We start from the raw sequence: 19,927 nt of genomic DNA on the forward strand, positions 1-19,927 counted from the left end.
CACACATAACATACATCACACTAAAGTTATTGCTGACTCTGCCCCGTGCCATCCTTATAGACCAGCCTCCTACCCCCTGAATCATAAAACCATGAAAACTCACATCTGTCTTCCAGGATACTCACTGAACAGAGAGGCAAGAATCGAGGTACTTTAGATTGAAAACAAGAAGTAATAGATGCTATTGGTGGTATCTTTAAGTCATAATCGCCGGGTCCTGGACCTTCATGCTAGAGTGGGGTTAGCGGGAAGAGAAGATTCAGTTACTGATCTTTCAGACATCCTTTTCATTGGTTTGTTTTTGAGCCACACCTAGCGACACTCGGGGGTTACTCCTGGCTATGTGCTCATAGAAATCACTCCTGGCAGGCTCAGGAAACATATGGGATGCTGGGGATTGAACTCAGGTCAGCCCCGGGTTGGCAGCATGCAAACTCCCTACCGCTATGCTATCTCTTAGACCCTCTTTCATACATTTATTTTTTTAATCTTTTATTTAAACTATGGAACGCTTCACGAATTTGCGTGTCATCCTTGCGTAAGGGCCATGCTAATCTTCTCTGTATTGTTCCAATTTTAGTATATGTGCTGCCAAAGCAAGCACTCTTTCATACATCTTTTTGTTGTTGTTGTTGTTGTTGTTGTTGTTGTTGTTATTGTTGTTGTTTGGGTCACGATCAGGGGTTACTTTTGGCTCTAAGCTCAGAAATTGCTCCTGGCAGGCTCGGGGGACCATATGGGATGCCGGGATTCGAACCACCGACCTTCTGCATGCAAGGCAAATGTATTACCTCTATGCTATCTCTCTGGCCCCCTCTTTCATACATCTTAATAGTTGCTTCACTGTCCACAATAAGTATGGATATGTAAATATCAGGATATACTTGAAAATAGATGTGGCACACATATTTTTATATTCTTTGTAAAATTCTTATTACTTTATTTAGCACCACTGTTTACATAGTTGCTCCTGATACATTTGTTGCTACCAACCAGTTCAACCCTTATCCCACCAACAGTATAAAACTGCTTCCCATGTGGCATCTATTTACCCAAATTTTATCACACAAAATGATGTATGGGTCAGAGCAGTGTCACAAGAGGTAAGGCATTTGCCTTGCACGCTGTAACCTAGGAGGGACCACGGTTCGACCCCCTGGCATCCCATATGGTCCCCCAAGCCAGGAGCAATTTCTGAGTGCATAGCCAGGAGTAACCCCTGAGCATCAGTGGGTGTGGCCCTCCTAAAAATATATATATATTGATGATTTGAACCACTCTAAATTTGTAGGACTTTATCCTAAGAAAACCACAAAGAAAGAATGTTACATCTTGACCCCAAAGAGTTGCTATGATGTTGTCTCTAAAAGCTGAAAAATGGAAAACAACAAGGCCATGTGAATAATGTAATAAGTGGGGATTCTGGGCATAGATAGTTACTAGCATGTAGCTGACCCAATTTCAATTCCTGGTACCAGAGAGGGCCTGCTCAGCCCTCCAGTAGTGATTCCTGAGTACAGGGCATCATTTGGTATACCAGGAATCGAACCCAGGTCAGCTGTGCACAAGGCAAATTAACACAGCGAGAAAGAAAAGTTCACTGGCAAGTAAGCCCTTAAGTCCTTTGGTGGTGGCTCTTCCTTATTTGACAATAAAAGGCTGGTTGGCCTTTTGTAATTATTCCACAATGGCCTTTAAAATATGCAGAAAATCAGACCTAATGTGTTGGGAGAATAAAGGTAGCAATTGGGCAGAAGAAGGAAGATGAAAGCAAATGTCTAGCAAGGTGAGTACAGATAAATGAGTCATTCCTGGAAGGTCTGTCACCTAGTCTCACTGGGCACACAGGCTGTGAATCAAAGACCTCTGGTGGGATTTCAGAGCTCATGGTCCTGCTCAGCCATGACATGACAGAGGTCATTGTGTGCCACCAGGGCTGCCAGCCTCAGTGGCCTCCCATGAACATATCTGTGGTCCACAGACACTCACCAAGGTCACCATCAGGGTCTGAGGCACTGTCCATTAGCACAATTCATAACAGCTTAGTTATGAGATCAATAACATTAATTAGCACAGCTCATGGCAAAGAGGATAAGGGTTCCCACTTCCTCCACTGACATGAGGGTGAGGTTCCACAGGCTCAGCTTCTCACTCAAACTTCCCCCTACAGACATCAGGGAATACATACACTTAGCTAGGAAGAGGATAGTCTAAGGGGAGGAGCTGAAAATGTGGATTAGGGACCCTTAATTACTGACCACCTTTCGGGACAACCTAAGGGCCGGGATCCTGTATTTACTGCTTTATCTGCCCCCTCTCCCAGAAGAAGACAATCTAAACTTTTGCAGTAGCTGCCCCAGACCCCTTTGATAAGTAAAGGTCTAGCTAGGTTAGATGAACAGAGATTACTAATATTTACCTTTCTGTGTTTACAGGTTCTAAGCAATAAAATCTGTAGGACAGTCAGGGCACCTCTCAGTCCACCAGATAGGGAGCCCTTAACCCCCATGATTTTCTCTCTTGTTTTTTTTTTTTTTGGTTTTTGGGCCACACCCGGTAATGCTCAGGGGTTACTCCTGGCTATGCGCTCAGAAGTTGCTCCTGGCTTGGGGGACCATATGGGACGCCGGGGGATCGAACTGTGGTCCGTCCAAGGCTAGCGCAGGCAAGGCAGGCACCTTACCTCTTGCGCCACCGCCCGGCCCCATGATTTTCTCTCTTATTCTGTCTTGTTTTCTTTTCCTTTCTTTCCTTTTTTTTTTTTTTTTTTTTGGTTTTAGGGGGACGCTCAGGGTTACTCCTGGCTATGTGCTCAGAAATCGCTCCTTGCTTGGGGGACCATATGGGGCACCAGGGATCGAACCAAGGTTCATCCTGGGTCAGCCACGGGCAAGGCAAATACCCTACTACTGCACTATCGCTTCGGCCCCGTCAGCTGAATTTTTAATTTAACCAATTGCTTACATGCAAAAACTCTGGAAAGATGCATTTTTTTGTTTATTTGTTTGTTTTTGGACCACACCCGGCGGCGCTCAGGGGTTACCCCCGGCTCTCTGCTCAGAAATCGCTCCTGGCAGGCACAGGGGACCATATGGGATGCCAGGATTCAAACCACCAAACCATCGTTGGTCCTGGGGTCAGCTGCTTACAAAGCAAACGCCCTACTGCTGTGCTATCTCTACAGCCTGAAAGATGCATTTTTTTTTTAATCTTGATGCAGATTGCTGAAGTTCCTGCTTCAAACTCCTACTGTGAAATGTAGCTAAGACAGACGAATCAGTTAACACTCATGGTAGTTGAACAGACTTTATCCTGTTTATCTCATCCTTTCCTCATTATTTATAGGCATGTCAGGTTAGAAGAAATCCAGAAACATCATCTTGAAATATTTCTGACATCAAATAAAAGAAGCCCTTTCGTTTGGCATTGTAAGATTTTGTTTCTACTGTCAGAAAGATAAGCAAGTCTCATTTTTCATTTTATTCAAAGCCGTGAAAAATAATAACTGTGCTTCTGAAAAGCAAATCACAGATCACATGAATGACTGAGCCGTAATTAAGTGGCAGCAATGGGACCATTTTTATTTAAGTGACTATATTGTATTTGGTGGTTATCTTGTTGACTCCTTCTGTCAAATTTTTAAAATTTTGTTTTGAAAAATTAAAAAAGTAATGAAAAAAGGAGCTAGAGAAATAGTGTAGTGGGTAGGTTTTTTGGTTTGTTTTTTTGTTTTTTGGGCCACACCCAGTAACGCTCAGGAGTTACTCTTGGCTATGCGCTCAGAAGCCACTCCTGGCTTGGGACACCGGGGGATTGAACCGAGGTCTGTCCTAGGCTAGCACTTGCAAGGCAGACACCTTACCTCTAGCGCCACCGCGCCGGCCCCGTGGATAGGGTTTTTACTTTGCATGCAGCACCAGGGTTTGATCTCTGGCATCGCATATGGGCCCCAAAAAAACAGCCAGAAGTGGTTCCTGAGTGCAGAGTTAGAAGTAACCCCTGAACATCCCAGGTGTGGCCCCCATATCAAAATAAAAGGTAATGAAAAATAAATGGACTGGAGAGATAGTATAGCAGGGAGAGGGCACTTGTCTTGCACATAGTTGACCTGGGTAATATCCTTGGCTTCCCAAATGATGCTCTGAGTCCTGCCAGGAATAATTCCTGAGCACAGAGCCAGGGATAACCCTGAAGTATTGTTGGGTGTGGCCCAAACACACACACACACACACACACACACACACACACACACACACACACACTGAAAGAAAACCAGTGACCAACCTTAATTATAGCCCCTCAGAACATGCTGGCACAGTTTCTGTGTTTTATAACATAGATGATTAGTCTTACAATATTAAAATCCTAAAATACATATCAATGTGTACCCTGCATTTTTAGATCTACACATTAGACTGAACATTTTTGCTATCTTATCGTTTTAACTGCAATTTTAATGATGGTAAAACACTCCTCTGAGTAGAGACATAATATTCTTCTCTCATTATTTCTCTACTGTCATGTATTAACTGTCAATGTTATACTATTGAAAGTAATCCCTAGTGAAACCTGTGAATAGATGATGATTTCTGCATGCGAGATTATGTCTTAAGCAAAATAAAATTAAGGGGCTACCAGACCATATGAACAAACTGCTTTTTGAGGCGCTGTTATTAGCCTACCAGGTACTGCCTCAGAAAGTCACCAAGTCTGTGCTTCTCATGCCAAGTAGCAACTGCAAGTGGAAAAAGTTAAACAAAACCTAGAGTCTTTCTCACTCCTCTCTATTCTAGTTGAGAATCACATAGAATCAATAGAAACTTCTATGACCATCATACTGAGGCTGAGGTTCAACCACCAACATCACAGAACCACAAAAGGAGGGAACAAAATTGATGTGGTTTGAGGCATCAGGTGAAAATGGAATCACTATCAGAGGCAATTAAATAAAGGGATGAGGAAAGGAGAAGCCATAAATGCCAATTTTAACTCATTTGAGGCTCTCAGATAAGAGCAATCAGGCTTTGTAGAAGTTGGTTTCCTGGAGAAAATGCCACTCTGGAGATGCTGGGCCCCAGTCCAGGGATGCTTGGTCCTTGTTCACTATTCAGGTGCTGAGAGCAAACAGTGTCTGGTCAAAATGTCCAGAATTATTGGTTTCCCTGTGGGTATAAAAAGGCCTTTTGTCCCCTGTGTGTGTCCCTCAATGCTCACATCAGATTTCTTCTATGGGACCAAACTATCATGTGACTAAACAATTAAGTAATCAAACATTATTTTAACAACTAAATCACTATTAAAAATAAATTAGGTTAGGGGCCGGGCGGTGGCGCTAAAGGTAAGGTGCCTGCCTTGCTTGCGCTAACCTTGGACGGACCGCGGTTCGATCCCCCGGTGTCCCATATGGTCCCCCAAGCCAGGAGCAACTTCTGAGCACATAGCCAGGAGTAACCCCTGAGCGTTACTGGGTGTGGCCCAAAAACCAAAAAAATAAATAAATAAATAAATAAATTAGGTTGGATGATGTAAATGTTGAAAACTATTTTCTTGAGGAGACACACCCTGGAGGTACTCAGGGGTTACTCCTGACTCTGCATTCATGGAGGACCATATGGGAGGCTGGGGATTGAACCTGGGTCAGCCATGTGCAAGGCAAACATCCTACCTGTTGTGCTATTACACTGGCCTTCTGAGAACCATTTTCTTTCTTGGGCATTTTTGGGAGGGTTGTTTTTGGTTTTTTTTTGGGGGGGGGGGATGGGCCACACCCTGCAGTGCTCAAGGACTCCTGACTCTGCACTCAGGAATTAATCCCAATTGTGCAAAGTGAACTATAGGAATGCTGGAGAAGGAGCCCAGATTGGCTCTGTTCAATAATCACCCTATGCTCTGGCTTCTGAGAAACTTTTTTTTTTTTTTGCTTTTCAGGCCACACCCAGTGATGCTCAGGGGTTATTCCTGGCTATGCACTCAGAAATTGGTCCTGGCTTAGGGGACCATATGGGACATTGGGGGATCGAACCACTGTCCAACCTAGATGAGCCCCTTGCAAGGCAGACACCCTACCACTGTGCCACCACTCCGACCCTTTTTTTTTCTTTTAAAAAAAAAAATTTTTTTTTTGGACCAGATCGGTGGCTCTTCTGGCTTTGTGCTCAGAAATCGCCACTGGTAGGCTCAGAAGACCATATGGGATGCCGGGGATCGAACCCGGGTCCATCCCGAGTTGGCAACATGCAAGGCAAATGCCCTATCACTGTGTCATCATCCCAGCTCCCTGAGAGTTATTTTCTAACTAGACAAATCCATTACCTATTACTTTTTCTGTGAGCTACTTACACTTTGGAGACAGAATGTAATTCTCTAACTGAATCCTAGATGTGAATAAATGTTGATTTTTTTAAAAAATTATTTATTTGTTTTTGGGGGCAGTTGTCTGGAATTACTACTGGCTTTGTGCTCAGAAATGGTTTCTGGCAGTATCCAGAAACTCTCACCATTTGCAGATGACATACTATCATCTAGAAAATCTGAAAGACTCTACAAAAAAGCTGCTAGAAACAATAGATTAGTATAGTAGAGTAGCAGACTACAAAGTTGACATGCAAACATCTGTGACTTTTCAATATGCAAATAATCAAATAGAAGAGAGATTGAAAAGTAATCCCAAGGTATATATAAAGCACTAAATTTTCTTTTTTTTTTTTTTTTTTTTTTTTTTTTAGTGGGTTTTTATTTTTTTTTATTTTTTATCTTTATTTAAACACCGTGATTACAAACATGATTATAGTTGTATGATTACAGTCATGTAAAGAGCACCCCCCCTTCACCGGTGTAACATTCCCACCACCAATTTCCCAGATCTCCCTCCTCCCCACCCCCCTACACCTGTACTCGAGACAGGCTTTCTACTTCCCTCATTCATTCACATTTTATGATAGTTTTCAGTGTAGTCATCTCTGCAACTGCACTCATCACTCTATGTGATGAGCTGCATGTCCTGAGCTGCACCTACCAGCCCTCATCTCTCTTGTCTCTGAGATATTGTTAAAAATGTCCTTCATTTTTCTTAAAGCCCATAGATGAGTGAAACCATTCTGCGTCTTTCTCTCTCCCTCTGACTTACTTCACTCAGCATAATAGATTCCATGTACATCCATGTATTGGAAAATTTCATGACTTCATCTCTCCTGATGGCTGCATAGTATTCCATTGTGTATATGTACCACAGTTTCTTCAGCCACTCATCTGTTGAAGGGCATCTTGGTTGTTTCCAGAGTCTGGCTATTGTAAATAGCGCTGCAATGAATATAGGAGTAAGGAAGGGTTTTTTGTATTGTATTTTTGTGTTTCTTGGGTATATTCCTAGGAGTGGTATAGCTGGATCGTATGGAAGCTCAATTTCCAGTTTGTGAAGGAATCTCCATATCGCTTTCCATAAAGGTTGTACTAGACGGCATTCCCACCAGCAGTGAAAAAGAGTTCCTTTCTCTCCACATCCCCGCCAGCACTGCTTGTTTTCCTTTCTTGTGATGTGTGCCAATCTCAGTGGCGTGAGGTGGTACCTCATAGTAGTTTTGATTTGCATCTCCCTGACGATTAGTGATGTTGAACATCTTTTCATGTGCCTTTTGGCCATTTGCCTTTCTTCTTTTTCAAAGTGTCTGTTCATTTCTTCTCCCCATTTTTTGATGGGGTTAGTTGTTTTTTTCTTGTATAGTTCTGTCAGTACCTTGTAAATTTTGGATATTAGCCCTTTATCTGATGTGTATTGGGTGAATAATTTCTCCCACTCAGTGGGTGGCCTTTGTATTCTGGGCGCTATTTCCTTTGAGATGCAGAAGCTTTTCAGCTTAATATAGTCCCATCTGTTTATCTCTGCTTCCACTTGCTTGGAAAGTGCTGTCTCCTCCTTAAAGATGCCTTTAGTCTCAATGTCCTGGAGTGTTTCACCTACATGTTGTTCTATATACCTTATAGTTTCAGTTCTGATATCAAGGTCTTTAATCCATTTGGATTTTACCTTTGTATATGGTGTTAGCTGGGGGTCTGAGTTCGCTTTTTTGCAAGTGGTTAACCAGTTGTGCCAACACCACTTGTTGAATAGGCTTTCCCTGCTCCATTTAGGATTTTTTGCTCCTTTATCAAAAACAAGGTGGTTATATGTCTGAGGAACCTTCTCTGAGTACTCAAGCCTATTCCACTGATCTGAGGGTCTGTTTTTATTCCAATACCATGCTGTTTTTATAACTGTTGCTTTGTAATACAACTTAAAATTGGGGAAAGTAATGCCTCCCATATTCCTTTTCCCAAGGAGTGCTTTAGCTATTCGAGGTTGTTTGTTGTTCCAGATGAATTTCAGAAGTATTTGATCCACTTCTTTGAAAAATGTCATGGGTATCTTTAGAGGAATCGCGTTAAATCTGTACAATGCTTTTGGAAGTATTGCCATTTTAATGATGTTGATCCTGCCAATCCATGAGCATGGTATGTGTTTCCATTTCCGCGTGTCCTCTCTTATTTCTTGGAGCAGTGTTTTGTAGTTTTCTTTGTATAGATCCTTCACATCTTTAGTCAGGTTGACTCCAAGATATTTGAGTTTGTGTGGAACTAATGTGAATGGGATTGTTCTCTTAATGTCCATTTCTTCCCTATCATTATTCGTGTATAAAAAGGCCATTGATTTTTGTGTGTTAATTTTGTATCCTGCCACTTTGCTATACAAATCTATTATTTCTAGAAGCTTTTTGGTAGAGTCTTTAGGGTTTTCTAAGTAGAGTATCATGTCATCTGCAAACAGTGAGAGCTTGACTTCTTCCTTTCCTATCTGAATTCCCTTGATATCTTTTTCTTGCCTAATCGCTATAGCAAGTACTTCCAGTGCTATGTTGAATAGGAGTGGTGAGAGAGGACAGCCTTGTCTTGTACCAGAATTTAGAGGAAAGGATTTTAGTTTTTCTCCATTGAGGATAATATTTGCCACTGGCTTCTGGTAGATGGCTTTGACTATATTGAGAAAGGTTCCTTTTATTCCTATCTTGCTGAGAGTTTTAATCAAGAATGGGTGTTGAACCTTATCAAATGCTTTTTCTGCATCTATTGATATGACCATGTGATTTTTATTTTTGTTGTTGTTTATGTTGTGTATTATATTAATAGATTTACGGATGTTAAACCATCCTTGCATTCCTGGGATGAAACCTACTTGATCAAAGTGAATGATCTTCTTGATGAGGCACTGGATCCTGTTCGCCAGGATTTTGTTGAGGATCTTTGCATCTGTGTTCATCAGGGATATTGGTCTGTAATTTTCTTTTTTGGCAGCATCTCTATCAGGTTTTGGTATTAAGGTGATGTTGGCTTCATAAAAGCTATTTGGAAGTATTCCTGTTTTTTTCGATTTCATAAAAGAGCCTGGCCAGAATTGGTAGTAGTTCCTCTTGAAAGGTTTGAAAGAATTCATTCGTGAATCCATCAGGGCCTGGGCTTTTGTTTTTGGGTAAATTTTTGATTACAGTTTTAATTTCCTCAATAGTGATGGGGGTGTTTAGATATGCTACCTCTTCTTTATTCAACCGTGGAAGGTTATATGAGTTCAGAAATTTATCCATTTCTTCCAGGTTCTCATATTTAGTGGCATAGAGTTTCTCAAAGTATTCTCTGAATACCCTTTGAATCTCTGCAGTATCTGTAGTGATCTCCCCCTTCTCATTTCTAATACGCGTTATCAAGTTTCTCTCTTTCTTTTGCTTTGTGAGTTTTGCCAATGGTCTATCAATCTTGTTTATTTTTTCAAAGAACCAACTTCTGCTTTCGTTGATCTTTCGGATTGTTTTTTGGGTTTCCACTTCGTTGATTTCTGCTCTCAGCTTTGTTATTTCCTTCTGTCTCCCTATTTTTGGGTCCTTTTGTTGAGCACTTTCTAGTTCTATTAGCTGTGTCATTAAGCTACTCAGGTAAGCTCCTTCTTCCTTCCTGATGTGTGCTTGCAAAGCTATAAATTTTCCTCTCAGTACTGCTTTTGCTGTGTCCCATAAGTTCTGATAGTTTGTGTCTTTATTGTCATTTGTTTCCAGGAACCTTTTGATTTCCTCCTTGATTTCATCTCGGACCCACTGGTTATTGAGTATGAGGCTGTTTAACTTCCAGGTGTTAAATTTTTTCTTCTGTGTCCCTTTGCAGTTCACATCTAACTTCAGAGCCTTGTGGTCAGCAAAGGCAGCCTGCAAAATGTCTATCTTTTTTATTTTATGGAGGTATGTTTTATGTGCCAGCACATGATCTATCCTGGAGAATGATCCATGTACATTGGAAAAGAATGTGTATCCAGGTTTCTGAGGATAGAGTGCCCTATATATATCTACTAGGCCTCTTTCATCCATTTCTTTTTGCAGGTCTAGTATATTTTTGTTGGGTTTCCATTTGGTTGACCTATCAAGTGTTGACAAGCCTGTGTTGAGGTCTCCCACAATTATTGTGTTATTATTGATATCCTTCTTCAGATTTGTCAACAATTGTATTAAATACTTTGCTGGACCCTCATTCGGTGCGTATATGTTTAGGAGAGTGATTTCTTCTTGCTGTACAAATCCCTTGATTAGTACATAATATCCATCTTTGTCCCTTACAATTTTTCTGAGTATAAAGTTTGTGTCATCTGATATTAGTATGGCCACCCCCGCTTTTTTAAGGGTGTTGTTTGCTTGAATGATTTTCCTCCAGCCTTTGATTTTGAGTCTATGTTTATTCTGACTATTCAGGTGTGTTTCTTGTAGACAGCAGAAGGTTGGCTTCAGTTTTTTGATCCATTTCGCCACTCTGTGCCTCTTAACTGGTGCATTTAGTCCATTGACATTGAGAGAAATAATTGTCATGGGATTTATTGCCATCTTTGTGTAGAAGTTTGGTGTGTTTTTTGTTCTGTCTTGTTTTTAGAGTAGATCTTTCAGTTTTTCTTTTAAGGCTGGTTTTGAGTCTGCAAAGATTTTGAGCTGTTGTTTATCTGTGAAGCCGTGTATACATCCGTCAAACCTGAAACTTAGTTTTGCTGGGTGCAATATTCTTGGCGAAGCATTTATTTCATTGAGTTTTGCCACTACGTCCCACCACTGCCTTCTGGCCTTGAGTGTTTCTGGTGACAGGTCTGCTGTAAATTTCAAGGATGCTCCGTGGAATGTAATTTCCCTTTTCGATCTTGCTGCTTGCAGTATTCTATCTCTATCGGTGGGTTTCATCATGGTGACTAGGATGTGTCTTGGGGTGTTTCTACTGGGGTCTTTTTTAGCTGGTACTCTTCGGGCATGCAGGATTTGGTCACATGTTTTCTTTAGCTCTGGTAGTTTCTCTGTGATGATGTTCTTAACCATTGATTCTTCCTGAAGATTTTCTTCTTGGGTCTCTGGAACTCCAATGATTCTGAAGTTGTTTCTGTTGAGCTTATCAAAGACTTCTATTTTCATCTTCTCATATTCTTTGAGTAAATTTTCCATTGTCTGATCATTTGATTTGAGGTTTTTTTCTAATCTCTTCTGCTGTGTAAAGTTGTTATGCATCTCATCTTCTAAAGCACTAATTCTATCCTCAGCTGCTGTTAACCTGTTGGAAAACTCATCCATTATGTTCTTCAATTCGTCTATTGAGTTTTTCAGACCTGTTATCTGATCTGATATTTCAGTTTGGAGTTTTCTGATTTCTGTCTTCATATTCTCTTGATTTTTATTAGTGCTCTGATTTATACTTTCTTTGATATCTGATAGCAACCTCCATATTTCGTCTCTAAACTCCATTTCTGAAAGACTGCTTAGGTAGTTGGTCGTTGTTGGGTCATCAGAGTTTCCATCTTCATTCTCTATGGTTGAAGTTGGTCTGCGTAGTCTCCCCATTGTCTCGCTTACGCTGTGGGTTTTTCTACGTGTTGTGGTGGTACTCATTGGCGAGGTGGAGTGCGCGGCCGCGAAGCGCAGCGGAGCGGCCGCGCTCCGGCCCCCAAACACTCACCTCAGCCGAGGCAAGCCGTCAGGGGATGCCTGGGGAGGCCCCCAAGTGTCTGCCAAGCAAAGAAACCAGCACAATCCACAACTCCAACAGAAAACTCACAGCCCCAGCGAGACACGCCTTGAAGAGATTAATGCTGAATCAGGTCAAAGTTCCCAGGTTGATGCAGGCTGGGGGAGGTCCCAAAATGTCTGCCGGGCCTAGGGGTCCAGCAGTCAGCCTGATCTGCAACTCCGGCCCCCAAACACTCACCTCAGCCGAGGCAAGCCGTCAGGGGATGCCTGGGGAGGCCCCCAAGTGTCTGCCAAGCAAAGAAACCAGCACAATCCACAACTCCAACAGAAAACTCACAGCCCCAGCGAGACACGCCTTGAAGAGATTAATGCTGAATCAGGTCAAAGTTCCCAGGTTGATGCAGGCTGGGGGAGGTCCCAAAATGTCTGCCGGGCCTAGGGGTCCAGCAGTCAGCCTGATCTGCAACTCCGGCCCCCAAACACTCACCTCAGCCGAGGCAAGCCGTCAGGGGATGCCTGGGGAGGCCCCCAAGTGTCTGCCAAGCAAAGAAACCAGCACAATCCACAACTCCAACAGAAAACTCACAGCCCCAGCGAGACACGCCTTGAAGAGATTAATGCTGAATCAGGTCAAAGTTCCCAGGTTGATGCAGGCTGGGGGAGGTCCCAAAATGTCTGCCGGGCCTAGGGGTCCAGCAGTCAGCCTGATCTGCAACTCCGGCCCCCAAACACTCACCTCAGCCGAGGCAAGCCGTCAGGGGATGCCTGGGGAGGCCCCCAAGTGTCTGCCAAGCAAAGAAACCAGCACAATCCACAACTCCAACAGAAAACTCACAGCCCCAGCGAGACACGCCTTGAAGAGATTAATGCTGAATCAGGTCAAAGTTCCCAGGTTGATGCAGGCTGGGGGAGGTCCCAAAATGTCTGCCGGGCCTAGGGGTCCAGCAGTCAGCCTGATCTGCAACTCCGGCCCCCAAACACTCACCTCAGCCGAGGCAAGCCGTCAGGGGATGCCTGGGGAGGCCCCCAAGTGTCTGCCAAGCAAAGAAACCAGCACAATCCACAACTCCAACAGAAAACTCACAGCCCCAGCGAGACACGCCTTGAAGAGATTAATGCTGAATCAGGTCAAAGTTCCCAGGTTGATGCAGGCTGGGGGAGGTCCCAAAATGTCTGCCGGGCCTAGGGGTCCAGCAGTCAGCCTGATCTGCAACTCCGGCCCCCAAACACTCACCTCAGCCGAGGCAAGCCGTCAGGGGATGCCTGGGGAGGCCCCCAAGTGTCTGCCAAGCAAAGAAACCAGCACAATCCACAACTCCAACAGAAAACTCACAGCCCCAGCGAGACACGCCTTGAAGAGATTAATGCTGAATCAGGTCAAAGTTCCCAGGTTGATGCAGGCTGGGGGAGGTCCCAAAATGTCTGCCGGGCCTAGGGGTCCAGCAGTCAGCCTGATCTGCAACTCCGGCCCCCAAACACTCACCTCAGCCGAGGCAAGCCGTCAGGGGATGCCTGGGGAGGCCCCCAAGTGTCTGCCAAGCAAAGAAACCAGCACAATCCACAACTCCAACAGAAAACTCACAGCCCCAGCGAGACACGCCTTGAAGAGATTAATGCTGAATCAGGTCAAAGTTCCCAGGTTGATGCAGGCTGGGGGAGGTCCCAAAATGTCTGCCGGGCCTAGGGGTCCAGCAGTCAGCCTGATCTGCAACTCCGGCCCCCAAACACTCACCTCAGCCGAGGCAAGCCGTCAGGGGATGCCTGGGGAGGCCCCCAAGTGTCTGCCAAGCAAAGAAACCAGCACAATCCACAACTCCAACAGAAAACTCACAGCCCCAGCGAGACACGCCTTGAAGAGATTAATGCTGAATCAGGTCAAAGTTCCCAGGTTGATGCAGGCTGGGGGAGGTCCCAAAATGTCTGCCGGGCCTAGGGGTCCAGCAGTCAGCCTGATCTGCAACTCCGGCCCCCAAACACTCACCTCAGCCGAGGCAAGCCGTCAGGGGATGCCTGGGGAGGCCCCCAAGTGTCTGCCAAGCAAAGAAACCAGCACAATCCACAACTCCAACAGAAAACTCACAGCCCCAGCGAGACACGCCTTGAAGAGATTAATGCTGAATCAGGTCAAAGTTCCCAGGTTGATGCAGGCTGGGGGAGGTCCCAAAATGTCTGCCGGGCCTAGGGGTCCAGCAGTCAGCCTGATCTGCAACTCCGGCCCCCAAACACTCACCTCAGCCGAGGCAAGCCGTCAGGGGATGCCTGGGGAGGCCCCCAAGTGTCTGCCAAGCAAAGAAACCAGCACAATCCACAACTCCAACAGAAAACTCACAGCCCCAGCGAGACACGCCTCAGCCGAGGCAAGCCGTCAGGGGATGCCTGGGGAGGCCCCCAAGTGTCTGCCAAGCAAAGAAACCAGCACAATCCACAACTCCAACAGAAAACTCACAGCCCCAGCGAGACACGCCTCAGCCGAGGCAAGCCGTCAGGGGATGCCTGGGGAGGCCCCCAAGTGTCTGCCAAGCAAAGAAACCAGCACAATCCACAACTCCAACAGAAAACTCACAGCCCCAGCGAGACACGCCTCAGCCGAGGCAAGCCGTCAGGGGATGCCTGGGGAGGCCCCCAAGTGTCTGCCAAGCAAAGAAACCAGCACAATCCACAACTCCAACAGAAAACTCACAGCCCCAGCGAGACACGCCTCAGCCGAGGCAAGCCGTCAGGGGATGCCTGGGGAGGCCCCCAAGTGTCTGCCAAGCAAAGAAACCAGCACAATCCACAACTCCAACAGAAAACTCACAGCCCCAGCGAGACACGCCTCAGCCGAGGCAAGCCGTCAGGGGATGCCTGGGGAGGCCCCCAAGTGTCTGCCAAGCAAAGAAACCAGCACAATCCACAACTCCAACAGAAAACTCACAGCCCCAGCGAGACACGCCTCAGCCGAGGCAAGCCGTCAGGGGATGCCTGGGGAGGCCCCCAAGTGTCTGCCAAGCAAAGAAACCAGCACAATCCACAACTCCAACAGAAAACTCACAGCCCCAGCGAGACACGCCTCAGCCGAGGCAAGCCGTCAGGGGATGCCTGGGGAGGCCCCCAAGTGTCTGCCAAGCAAAGAAACCAGCACAATCCACAACTCCAACAGAAAACTCACAGCCCCAGCGAGACACGCCTCAGCCGAGGCAAGCCGTCAGGGGATGCCTGGGGAGGCCCCCAAGTGTCTGCCAAGCAAAGAAACCAGCACAATCCACAACTCCAACAGAAAACTCACAGCCCCAGCGAGACACGCCTCAGCCGAGGCAAGCCGTCAGGGGATGCCTGGGGAGGCCCCCAAGTGTCTGCCAAGCAAAGAAACCAGCACAATCCACAACTCCAACAGAAAACTCACAGCCCCAGCGAGACACGCCTCAGCCGAGGCAAGCCGTCAGGGGATGCCTGGGGAGGCCCCCAAGTGTCTGCCAAGCAAAGAAACCAGCACAATCCACAACTCCAACAGAAAACTCACAGCCCCAGCGAGACACGCCTCAGCCGAGGCAAGCCGTCAGGGGATGCCTGGGGAGGCCCCCAAGTGTCTGCCAAGCAAAGAAACCAGCACAATCCACAACTCCAACAGAAAACTCACAGCCCCAGCGAGACACGCCTCAGCCGAGGCAAGCCGTCAGGGGATGCCTGGGGAGGCCCCCAAGTGTCTCAGCACTAAATTTTCTAAAGAAAAAAAAATCCAACCCTATCAAAAAATGACAAGAGATGAATAGGAACTTCCTCAAAGAGGAAATATAAATGGCCAAAAAGCAAATAAAAAATGCATTTATCTCAAATCATAGGGGAAATGCCAGTCAAAACAACAATGAGCTATCCCTTCACACCACAGACACTGGTACTGGCATAAAAAGAACAAAATAAAACAATGTTAGTGAGGAGGTGGGGGAGAAAAGAGACTCATTCGCTGCTGGTAGAAAAGTCAACTGATGCAGACTTTTTGAAAGAAATATAGACATTTCTCAAAAAATTAGGAATTGAGCTTACATATGACCAAGTAAATACACTCCTGGAAATATACCCCAATGGAACAAAAGCACAAAGCAGAAAAGACATCTGCTCTTCTCTGTAGAAAAGAGCCAAAATATGGGGTAAAAATCATGAGGTTTTTTTTTTTTTTTTTTTAGATAAAGACAGAAGAAAATTATTATAGGCTTAACAGCCCAAGAATTTGAGCATTTACAAAAAGTTTGAGGCAATGTTCTAGCACTTTGTATTTCCTTATTATATATTTCCTGTACATCATCTATCTACCATATCCCACTATTGGGATCAAAAGAGCAGAGGACAAGTTTATACATTGAAAACAAACCCACACATCTGCTCTGAAATGATGCAGAAAGACTGAACTTGGGACCATGGCTCTTTCTCTGGCTGGGAATATTTTCCATGAAAATATGCTTTGAACTTCTTTGAAGGACAGGATGTTCAAACTCAATGAGTGACTTTTATTTAGAAAATGAAATGGACCAAGAGATACAAATAAAAAGGATGAAATGAGGATCTCCTCTCAAATCTCTATCTCCACAGAGGTGGGATAACAAAGGCAAAAAACAGACTTGGGGCCGGAGAGATAGCATGGAGGTAAGGTGTTTGCTTTGCATGCAGAAGGACAGTGGTTCGAATTCCGACATCCCATATGGTCCTCCGAGCCTTGCCAGGAGCGATTTCTGAGCATAGAGCCAGGAGTACCCCTGAGCACTGCTGGGTGTGACCCAAGAACAAACAAACAAACAAACAAACAAACAAAAACCAAACCCAGTCAGAATTGATTGCCTCGTGCTTGGTTCTGGGTTCTGGGTTCTGGGCTGCCTTTACTGTGGGACACCTCACTGGAATTGCAAAAGGAAGTTTCTTGGAACTGATTCTGTTTACTCAGAGTAGATAGTGTTAAGAACTTACTAGCATTCACTAAAAGTACATTTCAACAGAATGGCAAAGTCCCCCATGATGCTGGGATGGGGGAATTATAACAAGGTAGGGAAGAATGATGAGACCATCTGTCACCAAAGTCCAGAGAAAACACACACTTAGCTTTCTTTCTTCCCATTTAATGAAGGCATCCAGGGCTAACACTGTTTCTCTTACATATATATGGAGACACTGATATCACCAAGATTGAGGAGGGGTGAATGGCACTCCAAGTGCCTAGAAGTCTCTAATGAGAAGCAGGTTGATTTGCACCCCACCCCAAAATTTCAGTTTCTTGGACTCTCAGCATCAGTGAGTGCAGTTGGAAGCAGAAGCACTGTGGGACTATCTCAGAAATGAATGAGTACAAGTTTAGGGTTAGATATATGGTTAGGGTTACTTTAGGGTTAAGGTTAGGATTAGTGTTAGGGATAGAGTTAAGGTTTAAGGATTAAGGTTAGGTTAGATATGGGGTTAGGGTTAGATTTAGCCATAGGGTTAGGGTTAGGAATTGTGTTAGTTTTAGGGTGGGAGAGGCTCCTTCTCACACACAGTCAGACCGCACTTGGGGGAGGCCTCTTCTCACACAGTCCAAATGCAGGTCTTGGGGAAGACCTCTCCCTGCACACAGTCAGCTGTTCAAAGCCCTGAATTAGGGATCAGAAGCAACAACAAAGCGGTATTTCAGACCTCAGTGTCTGTCCATGGAGCAGCCTTTGTTCGGGGGTCTGGATTTTAACAGACCTTGAGCCTTTGGGCATAGCCAGCGGAAGCCTGGCAGGAGCCTGACAGCTGGAAGCAGGACGGCTTCCTGCAATTCTGTGGGCTTCCCTCTTAACCAGGAACCAGGCCCCTGGAGCATGGTGGGAATGCAGGAGGAATGTGTTAGTGTTAGTGTTAGGCTTGGGTCTAGGAATATGGTTAGGTTTAGTGTTAGGGTTAGGGTTAGTGTAAGGCAGGGTGTAGAATTAAATAATTAATGATGGTGCTGGATGGAGATGGATGGAGGCCTTTATTCTTAGGCCATGGCCACGTGGCTTCATCCCCCATCAACCGGTGGGTCTGGGGTCCAGGAAAGCGACGGGTATTGAACTCACTCACAGGCAGGCTTCAGGAAGCATCAACTTTATTCATGCCCTATCCACCACATGTGTGGCCTATATCATGACCTTTTAAGCATTCAGCCATTCTTAGCTAGCCCTGCATCTTAACTCCTTTCAGCCATCTTCCCTTTGACCTCCATGCTGGCAAAAGACCAAAAAGCCTAATCCCCTCTGGTCAAAGCCTTATCTCCCTTTTCCAAGACCCCTCCCAGGAAATGGGCGGGGTCTTGCAGGTAAGGTCAAGTTACCTAGGAAAAATGGAGGGATGAGGCTTCAGCAGGGGTCTCAAACTCAATTTACCTGGGGCCGCAGGAGGCAAAGTCGGGGTGATCCTTGAGTACAAAGTCAGTAGTTAGCCTTGAACATTGGAGGGTGTGACCCAAACAACTAAAACAAAACAAAACAAAAAAAGATTCCTCTAGGGCAGGGCCACAAAATGTTGTACGGAGGTCCGTTTGCGGCTCGTGGGCCACGAGTTTGAGACCCCTGGGATTGTTTAGGGTTAGGTTTAGGTTTAGGGTTAACCTTAACTTTAGGAATAGGGCTAGGCTTAGGGTTAGATTTACATTAGGATACCTACATTCAGGTCCTGGGGCCGCTATCACAAATGATCCAATATGGCGTCCTAAAATTATAGAATTTTCAAACAAGACAGTGCCAGAAAAATGTTAATTCATAATTACAAAGTTAAAGCATTTGCCACACATGCCTGGGTTCCTCTTATGATTTTGCACCCAGGTGCACACATACAAATAATCAACAAAAGTTCCTGCCTTCATGAATCTCTATTAGTTAGGGAGAAAGAAATATAACAGGTGAAGTAGTCACAGGACTGTTAGACACTGATGGGCAGCATGAGGGGGAAAATCAGGGTCCAGAGAGATATTCAGTGAAACTTATTCTTTGATCCAGGTTTTATTCCTGGCACCAGAAGTTCCTCTGATCACCAACTCAGGAATAGTATGTGAGCACCATCAAACAATCAATAATAATCCAAGGAAGATGAGGAGACAGGGAGTTCTAAAGAGAGGATGACTTCAATGACAAAAATAGAGGTAAAGATTTAGTTTGTCCCTGTTATCTTATAATAAACTGCCTCAAATGGGTTACTTCCATTGACATTTCAAGTAAATCTTCAGATATGTCTCAATCAGTTCCATTTGTCATTTTTATATATGTCTTAATCAGTTTCATTCATCATTTTTTAATGAGGCCAGAGTAATAGTACAGCAGATAGGGCATCTGCCTTGCACATGGCTAACCTGGGTTTGATCCCCAGCTTCTCATAGGGCCCACTGAGTCTTCCAGAAGTGATCCCTGAGTACAGAAACAAGTAAGCTCTGAGTGTCGCTGGGTGTGGCACAAAAGTAAAGCAAAACATCATTCTATCTACTATGATGAGAAAAATGTTAATGTTAATATATGATGCATCATTGTATTTATATATGTGTGTATATCTATCTATCTATCTATCTATCTATCTATCTATCTATCTATCTATCTATCCATCCTTGACTTTGGGGCCACACTTGGAGGTGCTCAGGGGCTACTCCTGGCTCAGAAATTGCTCCTGGCAGGCTTGGGGTCATCTGTGTGCAAGGCAAATGCCCTATTACCGTGGTATCTCTCTGGCCCCTTCATTGTATATTTTAAACATAAAATACATCATGAGTTAATGTCTATGATTTACTTACAGGAATAAAGTAACCTGTTGGGAATCTTTGCACTGCAGAACGAAACACAAAATCCCTATAAAAAAAAAAGATATGATTTTCAAATAAGTCTATTTTACAATGTCTACCTTTTATTAAGAATTGTAAAATGCTAATCTGAATATTATGAGCATAAAATATGGTTTTGGAAGGGGAGGGC

General features: G+C 44.6%; 1 protein-coding gene and 1 non-coding gene across 2 annotated transcripts in view; both read right to left on the minus strand.

Annotated features, from left to right (window-relative positions):
* The window catches only part of STPG4 (sperm-tail PG-rich repeat containing 4), a 46,191-nt gene that overhangs the window by 4,287 nt on the left and 21,977 nt on the right, over positions 1 to 19,927 (minus strand). Inside the window, exons 7-8 of the mRNA XM_049785034.1 lie at positions 19,750 to 19,804; positions 126 to 230 (exon numbers count right to left, since the gene is read on the minus strand). Coding sequence (XP_049640991.1) covers positions 126 to 230; positions 19,750 to 19,804 — 160 coding nt within the window. The remainder of the gene's footprint in view (positions 1 to 125; positions 231 to 19,749; positions 19,805 to 19,927) is intronic.
* On the minus strand, positions 498 to 604 carry LOC126025107 (U6 spliceosomal RNA). The gene has a single exon (XR_007501154.1). It is a non-coding gene; the product is annotated as a U6 spliceosomal RNA (small nuclear RNA).

The sequence above is a fragment of the Suncus etruscus genome, chromosome 12 (assembly GCF_024139225.1).
Source record: "Suncus etruscus isolate mSunEtr1 chromosome 12, mSunEtr1.pri.cur, whole genome shotgun sequence".
Lineage (NCBI taxonomy): Eukaryota > Metazoa > Chordata > Mammalia > Eulipotyphla > Soricidae > Suncus > Suncus etruscus.